Source organism: Mobula birostris, chromosome 20 (assembly GCF_030028105.1).
Source record: "Mobula birostris isolate sMobBir1 chromosome 20, sMobBir1.hap1, whole genome shotgun sequence".
NCBI lineage: Eukaryota > Metazoa > Chordata > Chondrichthyes > Myliobatiformes > Myliobatidae > Mobula > Mobula birostris.
The window spans coordinates 35,456,446-35,469,292 of NC_092389.1; the positions used below are offsets into that span (position 1 = coordinate 35,456,446).

The 12,847-nt window shown below is 42.2% G+C and overlaps 1 protein-coding gene across 5 annotated transcripts in view; it reads left to right on the forward strand.

Annotated features, from left to right (window-relative positions):
* The first annotated feature begins 788 nt into the window (after positions 1–788).
* LOC140185139 (amyloid beta precursor like protein 2-like) overlaps positions 789–12,847 on the forward strand; it is a 156,677-nt gene continuing 144,618 nt past the window's right edge. For 2 of the 5 annotated variants that reach the window (XM_072238501.1, XM_072238505.1), the window contains exon 1: positions 791–943. In XM_072238501.1, coding sequence (XP_072094602.1) covers positions 863–943 — 81 coding nt within the window. In that variant the 5' untranslated portion in view covers positions 791–862. Of the gene's footprint in view, positions 944–12,847 lie in introns of all 5 variants that reach the window. The other 3 variants (XM_072238504.1, XM_072238502.1, XM_072238506.1) reach the window with 2 other exon arrangements.

Sequence of the window (12,847 nt, forward strand, 5' to 3'; positions counted from 1 at the left end):
ATTCCTTTGTTGTCCTTTCCAAACCACAGGCTTACTGCTGTTTTTTTACAACACGATAAGGCTTTAGTTTTGATGAAATACTATCTTTGGTCGCCATAGTTGAGACTCTTTTCCTTTTGGTTGTTTGTGCCTTGTGGTGTGTATGTTAATTTGTAAACCGTACAATATTTAAAAAATGTTAATCATTACTTGCGTGCTGTTTTACTTTTTAATGTAATTTCCAAATCCATAAGTAGATCACACCTGAAACATATGGGACATAGAAGATTTCAGCACAGTGGAGTACCTTCAGCCCGCAATGTTGTGCCGACCTTTTAAAATACTCTAAAATCATTCTAACCCTTCCCTCCCAAGTAGCCCTTCATTTTTCTATTATCCATATACCGTACCTATCTAATAGTCTCTTCGATGTCCCTAATATACCTGCCTCTACCACCACCCCACTCCACGCACCCACCACTCTCTGTGTGAAAAAACGAACTCTGACATCCCCTGCATACTTTCCTGCAATTACTTTTAAATTATGCCCCTTATATTAGCCATTTCCGCTCCTGGAAAAAGGGCTCTGACCACTTGATCAATGATCTTGCACACCCCTGTGAAGTCTCCTCTCATACTCATTCACTCCAAAGAGAAAAGCATTAGCCTGCTCAACCTATTCTCCAAAAACATGTTCTCTAATCCAAAAAGCATCCTGGTCCTACACCTTCTCCCAAGACTCCACATCCTTTTCATAACGAGGCGTTTGGTGACCGAAGGAGCGCGACGTTCGTGAGCGAGTACGTCTAGTGCGTATGCCGGGGACGCGCAGGATTTGCGATCGTCGTTCGGGACTGGCAGAGTTGAGCGGGACGGGTCCGCCATGGCAACTGTAGTTGTGATTGCTCTTGTCGGTCGCTTACTGCTTTTGGTGGCGGTGCCCGTGGGGGCCACCTACATCGAGGTAAGGAGCACCCGTTGGCTTACGGCCGGGCCCACCCGGACCCGTTATCTTCACGCTGGGATTTAACACAGAAATCACTGCAGCTCTCTGCTGCCGGGGTTTGGCGCCGCATCGCCGGTGTCAGACTCACTGGGGCGGGGCTGGGGCTGGTTGGATTAGGTCGGATTGGACTGGGGTCGGGGAAACTGCCCTGGGGAGGGGATGGGTAAGGGAGCTGTGGTGGTAGGAGATGGGATGGAACAGGAGGGTCAGAATGGAATTTGGGGGGAGGGGGGAGACAGGGAAAGGGAGGGTTGGGCTAAGGGGAAAACTAGTTGATGAAGAAACGAAATTTCATTGCTATTAAGGGTGGAGGGGGTGGCTAGCTGGCCAAAGGATTTCAGATAAGATATTGTGCGAATAAACCCTTGGGGAGGGTACATTTGCGAGATGTGTTGTGGAATGTGCCCTAATGAGATACGGATCTCTGAAGAAAGGTGTTGATCAGGGGTTGTTTGTGTTTGGTGAGTGTGAAGTTCCTGGCAGACAGGGTGGAGTGGGGATGGGGGGAATGAATAACAACTGGTATGGTGCCATCTGGTGGACCCTAAGCCTCTCAAGAAGGTGGCTGGCACTGAATTGTGTAGATATGGGTTAATTAGTCCTGAGGCAGTACTGCTCCTTTCCAAAACTGAAAGGGTTCCTTGGGATTACAAAGAAGACATAGCTTCGTTCTCCTGTTGGCGGTTTAGGCATTAGTATTTTCTAATTCTTAGAATAGGTTTAGTAATTCTGTAATCAGTGCTGAAGTATTTTCCTTTACTCATAGCTTTAGTTTTGTTCCTTGTGATTAAAAACTGCAAGTGTTTGCTGATGTTTTGGACTGTGTAGTGTATCCTTAATCCACATTTGTGGTAGTCAATGCCTATTGATTGCTCATCTTTTTCTTTGCACAGGCTACTTATTAATCAGGCACAGTGTTAAATGTCAAGAAATATCTTTTGGCATCACAGAGATCAAATGAAAGACTTGCAAGTAGTCTGCATAAAACCTAAAAACATGAGTGTGCCAGCAAGCAATGTATATTACAGTTGTGTGGCTATTGCTTTGTTTGCTATCGCAGTGCTGTTTCTGTGGCTTATGTGTTCAGTGTTGCTGTCATCTGCAAATAAGAGTTGCAAATTCCAATATATTTTCTGATTTCTTTTAATGAGATATATTGTAAGTGGACTATTTGCTGGTAATTGTTATAAGTTGAAGAGCAACAGGTACACACCACCATTTTTGTATTTGCCCTAATGAAATGTATTGAGAGTAGAAATAAGTATTTGTGGGGGTTATAAGGACAAGGCATGTAATCTAAAGTCATGCTTGAATTCCTTCAGCACCTTAGTACAAAGGACTCACGGAAGAAACAATAGTTAGTGCTTTTGCTTAAAAGTCTGGGATCAATCCTGACTTTATGTACTGTGTGTGTGGAGTTTCCATGTTCATTTCATGGCTGCATGGGTTTTATCTGGGGGTTTTGGTTTTCTCCCTTAATAGCAGGGCAAATCAAGGGCATATTGATGGGCATGTATGAGAATAAGTTGCAGGAGTACAGGGAAGTAAGGAGAGAAAAAAAACGGATTGTTCCCTCCAGAGCTGGCATGGACCTGATGGACCAAATAGCCTGAAGTTGTATATTTAAAATACGAAAAGCTAGTTGTTACATTTCAAATTGAGAAATCATGTTGAGGAAGAGTATGTTTTTGATGCCTTTGGAGACTGACATAAGTAGATGCTCTCAGATTTTAGCCACTTGAATCATTGCACATTGAAGGGGTCATAACTTGGATACTTGTTTAAAAGTAGTTTGGAGTTTTAGTCCTGTGTGGCTTTTCATTGTCTTAATTGAAGTGCACTGATGAACGTGCTTTGGAATTAATTCCGAGAGTCATTGTTGCAGAAGAAATATCATAATGCAAGATATATTAGACAGAAATAAATTTACAAGGCTGAGGTTGTTGGAATAGGGAGGATAAATATTTACATATACTGTTTGGCTAAATTGCTTCCATCCAGTAGCATGCAACTCTTTTCCTCTTGGGTGGCATTTTTTAATGTGCATTGCTGAGGAAATGCTTTTAGCTTACCATGTCTGAGTACTAACTTGTCTGATAATTTAGGAGCAATTCAATTCTGATTCATGGACCTCAGTACATGTTGCTTGCAGCATTGATTTTCAATAATCAGATCAACATTTGCAGATATGTAATGTCCCCCCCATTGCCTGTTTCAAAAGCATTAAGTTTGGATTCAGTAATTGTGCCACTGTAAAAGTGATATGCAGAGAAGGGCGAAAAGGAGCATATTTCAAAGAAGATGAAAAGCTGTCTACGCAATTCCTTTCAATCTCTGCCAGGATTTGTGATCTGATTCACTGGGAATTCATACCGTTGCATAAGCTTCAAGGTTATTTTTAACATTATTGGAGATTGATCCTGTTGTTCGCAATTAACTGCACACTGCTGATGTTGGGAAGTATCTTTAAACATTTTTTTGAGAATTCATTCACTTTAGCAATTATTGATCTTTACATTTTTTTTATGTGACTGGGGAAGCTGCTTGACATTTGGACTGCAGATGGTGACTGAAGCTGCTTTACAGGGCAATTTGTTTAAACCAGTGAGCAGTTTATTCCTATTTGAATCTTGGAAGCTGCTGGGTTTTTGAGCCCAGCAAATTTGAATCTATAGTGTATAGAATGTTTGTTATGCACATGTTTAAATCATACTTATGACATTGCAATAAGATTAAATGAATGTACATGGTAGGCTTCATGGAAGAGAAAACTTATTAAGGTACAATAATTATTTCTGGTTTGATAATGTACAAATATGGAAACAGGGAAAGGAGGTTGTAGTTCATTATATCAATCCAAGAAGCCTGATTCTGAAGAGTGTACTTAATAAAAACCCAGAAAGCCACTCAAGCCTCTGCAATATTCAATGTCATGGCTGATCTGATCTTTACTGTGTTTTTCCCAAAGCTGCAGGCTTCACTAACAAGAGGAAATCTGCAGATGCTGGAAATCTAAGCAACACACACACACAAAATGATGTGTAGATTTAAAAGGTGGGGGAAGATTTAAAAGCCTCCCCCCCCCCACCACCTTTTAAATCTACTTCTCATCTTTTTCTCCAGTACTGCTGAAGGGTCCTGACCCGAAATTTTGACTATTTACTCTTTTCCATGGATGCTGCCTGGCCTGCTGAGTTCCTCCAGCATTTTGTGTGTGTTGCAACTTCTATCTATCTCAGCGTTGACAAGATTCAGCAAGTTTCCAAAGCCATAAATTCCAGATATTTTTAACCTTGATTGAGAGTGTTTCTCCAAACTCTATTGAGTACAAGCCAAGATGCTCAATCATTCTTCATAAAGCATCCCCATTATCTTGGAAATCAACTTTCTCTGAGGTTCCCAGCGAAAGTACTTCTCCATAAGTACTGAAAGCAAACGTAAGCAATTGGGCAAGTGTCGTCTCACCAAAACCTGTAGTATGACATGATTATGTATATACTCCAATCTGCTTGAAATATCAGCCAAAATTCCATTGCCTTTTTGATTACCTGCTGTACCCTTGGCTGACATTGTTTTATGTGCAGAGGCACCCAGATCCCTGTGTATCATGCATTCTGTCATCTTTCTCTTCGGTTAAACAATATTCCACTTTTCAATTTTTTCTGATTAAAGTGGATAAACTCACATTTCCTTTCATTTATTTAATCAGTAGTGTTTGCTCACTATACATCTAACTGTTTCCTTTGCAGGCTTTGATTTTCTTTCAGCTTGTTTTCCTCTCTTATTATCATCAAATTTGTACACATAGTCATTTCATCTGACGCATTAACACCAGTCAAAAATTGCGGGGACACTGTGTGTTGTCAACAACAGATTGTCAACATGAGGATAACCCATCTATCTCCATCTGTTTTCTGTTGGTTCGCCAACCTACGGCAACCTTTGCTAGTATTATTTCTGCCTACCCCACTCCCCCACCTCGAAAATTGCACAATATCCTTCAGTGGCACCTTGTCAATGGCACCTTTGGAAATCTAAATAAAGTCACTGCACTTTGTAATTGGCTGTAATCTTGTATTGTTTGGGGCGATGCTGATAAAGCTAAGGTGTCTTGTCAGAAATCGGCTCTTGACCCAATGTGAACATGTAATTGCTGTTCATTATTGCTGGTGAACGCAGCAGGCCAGGCAGCATCTCTAGGAAGAGGTACAGTCGACGTTTCAGGCCGAGACCCTTCGTCAGGACTAACTGAAAGAAGAGCTAGTAAGAGATTTGAAAGGGGGAGGGAGATTCCCTCGTGTTTTCATTATTATGAGAATTGGTTCTCAAGTTATACTTTAAATCTGTACTCTCAGATTGTTGATCCCTCAGTGAAATGTGTCCTTTTATCTTTATGTACATCCCTCATAATTGTATACATGTTAATTAATTATTTCCTCCAAACCAGCCTCTCCAACCTTGCTTCATTGCTACATTTTTCCAGTCCTGGCAACATCCTCTTAAATTTTTCCTCTGGTGCAATCACATCTTTGCTGCAGTGTAGTGAACACAGTTATTTTGGTATGCAAGCTCTAGTCGAATTGGTGTTGCATCATTGTCATCTTCTAAGGCAGTAATATTGGATTGAGAATGATTTAACTTCACTTCTGTGGTTCTGAGATGGCTGGTGAGCTTAGTGTCGAGCCAGCGTATTCTGTCACAGGAAGGGCACGAGGTGCTTGACAGAACTGGTTGGAGGTTAATTTGTCACAGAACTTGGAATGTGGATTTTATTTGAGGAACCTTGCGTCAGACAAGCAAACAAATAGACCTGTTTTTTGGAACTGAGAAATATAATTACAACCTCGAGCCTGGGAAATGATAATCACTTCTCCCTTTTTAACAGGACTTTAATTCTGCTGTAAATTATCCATTTGCAATATTAATTCAGTTTTTCTGTCTCCATTAACACTGTGAGGAATCTCTTGCATTTCCTGTGTATTCTTACAGCTGTGATGTCCATTTTCCAGCTGCTACATGTTTTTATGGTCTCCCCCCCCATCACCATGACAACCTTATCCTTACCTGATCAGAAAGATTTCCTTTTTCCTATCTACTCCGCCCTTGCCCTTTTTGCAACTTTAGAATTACATTAATTTTTTTCCTGTTGGAAACACATGGGACTTCAGTTGCCAGAATTTACACAAAAAAACTGGTGGAAGAATTTGGCGTCAAGGAGTGTCTGTTTGAGGGGAGAAGCGAGGAAAAGGAATTGAGGATGTTTCGGGTCAGCACCCTGTGGCTATGGTTGTGATTCTCTCTTCGGTACATGGCCCCCAAAACCACGTAATTTTTATTAATCTTAGTTGCATTTACTGAAGACCTTCTGAAAGTCAAAATGCATAATAGTTGGTTCTCCTTTGTCTATTCTGCTCATTACATCTTCAAAAACTTCCAATATATTTGTCAAACATGATGTCCTTCTAATAAATCCATATTAACTGCTCAATTCAATTATTATTTTACATTTTAAAACAATTCTAGGGGACTGGAAGACAAGCAAATGTAACATGGCCATCATAGATGGAAAACAATATCAGTCCAGTCTTAAACATAATAAATTCTGCAGATACTAGAAGTCCAGAGCAACACACATAAAATGCTGGAAGAATTCAGCAGGTCACGCAGTATCTATGGAAATGAATAAACAGTCCACATTTCTGGCCAAGACCTTTCATCAGGATTGAAAAGGAAGGGCGAAGATGCCAGAATAAAAATGTTGGGAGAGGGGGAGGGCTGTCCAAAAGATGATAGATGAAGCCAGGTGGGAAAGGTAAAGGGCTGGAGAAGAAGGAATCTGATAGGGGAGTGGAGTGGTCCATGGGTGAAACGGAAGAAGGAGGGGATCCAGGAGGTGGTGATAAGCAGGTGAGGAAAGGAACCATGAGAGAATAGAAGAGAAAGGGAGAAAACTTTCTGGAATGAGAAATTGATGTTCATGCCATCCAGATGGAAAATGATGTGTTGCTCCTCTACCTTGAGAGTGGCCCCATCGTCGCAAAAGAGGTGGCCATGGATTGGAATCATGTTAGAATGGGAATGGGGATAGGAATTAAAGTGGTTGACCATGGGGAAATTCTACTTTTGACGGATGGAGCGGAGGTGCTTGACGAAGCGGTCTCCCAATTTATGTCACGTCTTACCAGTGTAGAGGAGGCCGCATTGGGAGCACTGAATACAATAGACCAGTGGTCCCCAACCACCAGGCTGCGGGCCGGTACCTGGCCGCAAAGCATGTGCTACTGGGCCGTGAGGAAACGGTATGAGTCAGCTGCACCTTTCCTCATTCCCTGTCACGCACTATTGAACTTGAACACCCCCCCACCCCCCCACCGATCAGCTGGTCCGCAAGAATATCGTCAATATTAAACTGGTCCGTGGTGCAAAAAAGGTTGGGGACCTCTGCAATAGACAACCCCAACAGATTCACAGGTTAAATGTTGCCTCACCTCAGAGAACTGTTTGGGGCCCTGAATGGAGATGAGAAGGTGAATGGGCAGGCATAACATTTCTGTCACTTGATATGTCACAGGAGGGAGATCAGTGAGGAGGGACAAATGGACAAGGGTATTATGAAGGGAGCGATCCCTGCTGTAGTATATTTGTTTATTGAAAGAATGATTGTGAAGCGGTTTTATGATTGAGAACCATAATGTAACCATTTTACACTGCAGAGTTGGTTATCAGCTAAACTTAAATTGTTAAATGGTGCGATTTGAATTTATTCCAGCTTATTTGCCAAAATTTGAGGATTGTAGGGTCAGTAATGCGATCATTATGTTGCTGTACATGTAGTGATTAGCTGCTCAGAACAACTAAAATGTATTTGGTTATTCTACTGCAGGAACAATTTAGGATGTGTGTGTTTTACTTTGTAGCTGAAGATGTGTATGTTGGAGCTCATTTGCATATGTCGAGACATGATGAGCTCATGAACTGAGAACCATGAGGTAGTTTATAATAGGGAGGGGGTTCCTGAGCAGCTGGGAGGTATGCGCAGAGCTAGTTAGCTGAGAAAGAAAAATATATTCAGCCCCATTCACAACTGTGAAAATGGTTTAGATCTTGTGGAGTACTTTTGAAATACAGTGTTTGTAATGTAGGAATTGGAGCAGTTTATCTCTGCAAATGGTGTTGTGAAATAACGACTTTTCTGAAGAAATATTGGCAAGGACACTGGGATTAGCTGCATCAGTCATTTTTGAAATGGGATGTTTTTGCTTTTCCTCAGCCTTGGTTAATTTCACACGCAAAATGCAGCACTTCTAATTGTGTGCTTTCTCTCAGTATTGCATTTATGGAACTTGCCTTGTTTGGCTTACTGAATATCGAAAGAGCAGTGCATGTGAAAACATTTGTAAGATGTAATCAGTACATTGACATTTGTTTCTCAATTGGAAATTGATTTGCTTATTTCAGAGTTTAGTTCGTCAGCATTTACTTCTGTTGATATTTGTACTGTCGATCATGGAATTCATAGTTTATTAGATTGGATATGAACTGTTCTTAAATTTGTTTTGTTGAATGGTTGAAGTCATGTTTCATTCAATTAGTGTTATTTGAACACATTAATCACAGTCTTGTTTGCATTGCTTTGTGGTGTTTTGTGGCAGGTAAAAAGATATCTGGTTGGCGAAGCTCACTAGGTAAGAGTGGCTAATGTTCTTCTGCAGATGCATTACAGTGGATTCTGGTTAATTGGGCCATCGGTTAATCAGGTCAGCTGTTTATTTGGGACAACTCTTAAAGAACAAAATCTAAATTGTTAAGATATCCAGAGCTCCCTTCGTTTATTTAAGACACTGTAATTGGGGCAGGAGGCTGTTGCCAAACAGATTCCGATAAGCATCAGTCGCATGCACTTACGTGGCCTTTAGACACTACACTATGATGATGATGATGACGTCGACCCAGACCTGAGAGGCCAGCGTTGGGCATTTTCATGCCTTACAAGGCGCAGTTCGAAAGGCTGTGTGGGGCGCCACTCTTCGCACAGACATTTCGTAGTATTATTTTACTAAGCCGAATTGCGAGCTTGACATCAACTGGGCACGGATGGAGAGCGCGCACGGGAGCGGTCTGTCACTGGATCGAACTCGGGAACCTCCATTCTTGAGCCTGGCGCTGATCTCACTGCGCCACCTGCCGACGCTACACTGTGCTTAGAGCAATCAGTTTTTAAATAGCATCAGTTGCATGTGTTGTGTTCAAAAAGTAATGAATTTTTGTCACTGATAGTTGGCAAGAAATAAACAGACAATTCAGAACTGTTTTGCCACTGTGGTTTCAAGCATTCAAGCTTGGAGATGTCAGAAATGGGTGTCAGACATTACGAAACAAACGTTTTTTAAATAGCATAAGTTGTGTGTGCTTGTGTTATGTTATTCATTTGAGCCAGTGGATATCCAGAATTTGTCCAGGGGCAGTTCAGTAAATCTCATCTTGATTGCATGATTAGAAACCACCTCACAAAGTTCTTCCTCTTCTCTCAAAGCCAAGTTTTCAGGCCAAGCAGAAGATTCAGAGAAATGGTCCCTCACCTGTGTTGAAAGGGAGAAAAAATGCTGTTCAATTTTGTTCTGCAGTTCTTCCAGGTGGTTTTCAAGAAGACTCAAGACTTTCTGATCTCCTTCCACACTCTCAAACCAAAGCAGCAGTGGCAACATTTCAAGATTTTTTTTTTGCAACATGATTTTTCCAAAGATTGTTTCTTTTAAATCTAAGAATCTTGTCACTTCTGTAGCCATTCTTCATCTTCAAAGTACTTAGCAAAATCTCGCCTACTATTTTTTTTGACAGTACTGCTGCTCAAAGTTGACCTTTCGGCTCAGACACCCTGTTGAGAACTCTTCCTCTGCTAAGCCACTGGATTTCTGTACGTAGCAGGAGATTGGTGTGCTCTTTGTCCAGGTTTTCACAGTTTTTTAAACATTCTGAAGTGAGCTGGTCTTTGTTGAATCTTTGAGTCTTTATTTTTGTTGCATCATAGGGAACTTCTTTCATTCCATCTCCCAAGAGTTTTTGACATTGGCATCTCTCTGTGAAGAAAGCAGCGTGTTGTGACAACATCTGGATTTTTTTTATTTCACAAGAGAAACGAAACCTCTCATGGAGCCAACCATTGATAAGGCCCCATCAGTACAGATGCCAACACAGTTTCTCCAAGTCGGATCTTTTGTGTACAGATATGAAGACAAAACATTAAATATATCTTGGCCTTTGCTTGTTTTGGGCAGCTCTTTGCAACAGAAAAAGTTTTCTTTAATTTCTCCATCACTTAGAAATCTTACAAATGCTCCAACATAATATTTATTGGTAACACTCACAACACGCTGGAGGAACTCAGCAGGTCGGGCAGCATCAGTGGAAAAGATCGGTCGACGTTTCGGGCCGGAACCCTTTGTCAGGACTGTAGAGGGAAGGGGCAGAGGCCCTATAAAGAAGGTGGGGGGAGGGTGGGAAGAAGGCGGCTGGTAGGTCCAGGTGAAAAACCAGTAAGGGGAAAGATAAAGGGGTGGGGGAGGGGAAGCAGGGAGGTGATAGGCAGGAAAGGTGAAGAAGGAATAGGGGAAAACACAATGGGTAGTAGAAGGAGGCGGAACCAAGAGAGAGGTGATAGGCAGCTGGGGGAGGGGGCAGAGTGACATAGGGATAGGGGAGGGGAGGGGAAGTTGGAATCTACTGCCATGATGAGGCTAAACTCAGGTTGGAGGAGCAACACCTCATATATCGTCTAGGTAGTCTCCAGCCCCTTGGTATGAACATAGAATTCTCCAACTTCCGGTAATTCCCTCCCCCTCCCTTCCTTTATCCCTATTTCACTCTGCCCCCTCCCCCAGCTGCCTACCACCTCCCTCATGGTTCCGCCTCCTTCTACTACCCATTGTGTTTTCCCCTATTCCTTCTTCACCTTTCCTGCCTATCACCTCCCTGCTTCCCCTCCCCCACCCCTTTATCTTTCCCCTTACTGGCTTTTCACCTGGAACCTACCAGCCTTCTTCTTCCCACCCTCCCCCCACCTTCTTTATAGGGCCTCTGCCCCTTCCCTCTTCAGTCCTGACAAAGGGTTCCGGCCCGAAACATTGACCGATCGTTTCCTCGGATGCTGAGTTCCTCCAGCCTGTTGTGAGTGTTGCTTTGATCCCAGCATCTGCAGATTATTTTGTTTAATATTTATTGGTGAAATCTGTTGACTCATCAACCTGGATAGAGAAGCTGTTGTTTTTCAGTTTATCACACAAAATTTCTTTAGCATCATGTGACATGTCATCAATACATCGACTTATCGTACTGCTTGAAAGTGAAACCTTTTAAATTTCTTGTACTGCATTTTGCCGAGTATAACTTTACACGCTGGCATTATCAGGTTCTCACCAACAGTGTGACTTTACCTTTTCTGCATAATTTCTGCTACTAAAATAACTTGCTTCCTGAATTTGTTTACTGACTGTGACTTTATTAACAAAAGCTTTACTCTTTGTTTTGAGATTCCAATAGTTGTTTAAAATAATCAGCACTTTTACATTTCATGTTGGCTGTGATTTGTAGTTAAGTGTCTTTAATTTTGCTGGAGCCATTACTGCATTTGTAAGTAGTTTGCCACAGACTAGGCACAATGGAATAGAAACATAGAAAACCTACAGCACAATACAGGCCCTTCGGCCCACAGTGCTGTGCCTAACATGTACTTACTTTACAAATTACCTAGGGTTACCCATAGCCCTCTATTTTTCTAAGCTCCATGTACCTATCGAGGAGCCTCTTAAAAGCCCCTATTGTATCCGCCTCCACCACCACCATCGGCAGCCCATTCCACGCACTCACCACTCTCTGCGTAAAAAAAAAACAAACACTTACCCCTGACATCCTCTCTGTACCTATTTCCATGCACCTTAAAGCTTTGTTCTCTTGTGTGAGCCATTTCAGTCCTGGGAAAAAGCCTCTGATTATCCACACGATCAATGCCTCTCATCATCTCATACACCTCTATCAGGTCACCTCTCATTCTCCGTCACTCCAAGGAAAAAAGGCCAAGTTCACTCAACCTATTCTCATAAGGCATGCTCCCCAATCCAGGCAACATTCTTGTAAATCTCCTCTGCACCCTTTCTATGGTTTCCACATCCTTCCTGTATTGAGGTGACCAGAACTGAGCACAGTACTCCAAGCGGGGTCTGACCAGGGTCCTATATAGCTGCAACATTACCTCTCAGCTGTTGAACTCAATCCCACAGTTGATGAAGGCCGATGCACCATACGCCTTCTTAACCACAGAGTCAACCTGCACAGCAGCTTTGAGTGTCCTATGGACTCGGACCTCAAGATCCCTCTGATCCTTCACAGTGCCAAGAGTCTTACCATTAATACTATATTCTGTCATCATATTTGACCTACTAAAATGAACCACCTCACCTTATCTGGGTTGAACTCCATCTGCCACTTCTCAGCCCAGTTTTGCATCCTATCAATGTCCCGCTGTAACCTCTGACAGCCCTCCACACTATCCACAACAACCCCAACCTTTGTGTCATCAGCAAATTTACTAACCCATCCCTCCACTTCCTCATCCAGGTCATTTATAAAAATCACGAAGAGAAGAGGTCCCAGAACAGATCTCTGAGGCACAGACCACTGGTCACTGACCTCCATGCAGAATATGACCCGTCTACAAACACTCTTTGCCTTCTGTGATTAAGCCAATTCTGGATCTACAAAGCAAGGTCCCCTTGGATCCCATGCCTCCTTACTTTCTCAATAAGCCTTGCATGAGATACCTTATCAAATGCCTTGCTGAAATTCATATACATTACATCTACTGCTCTA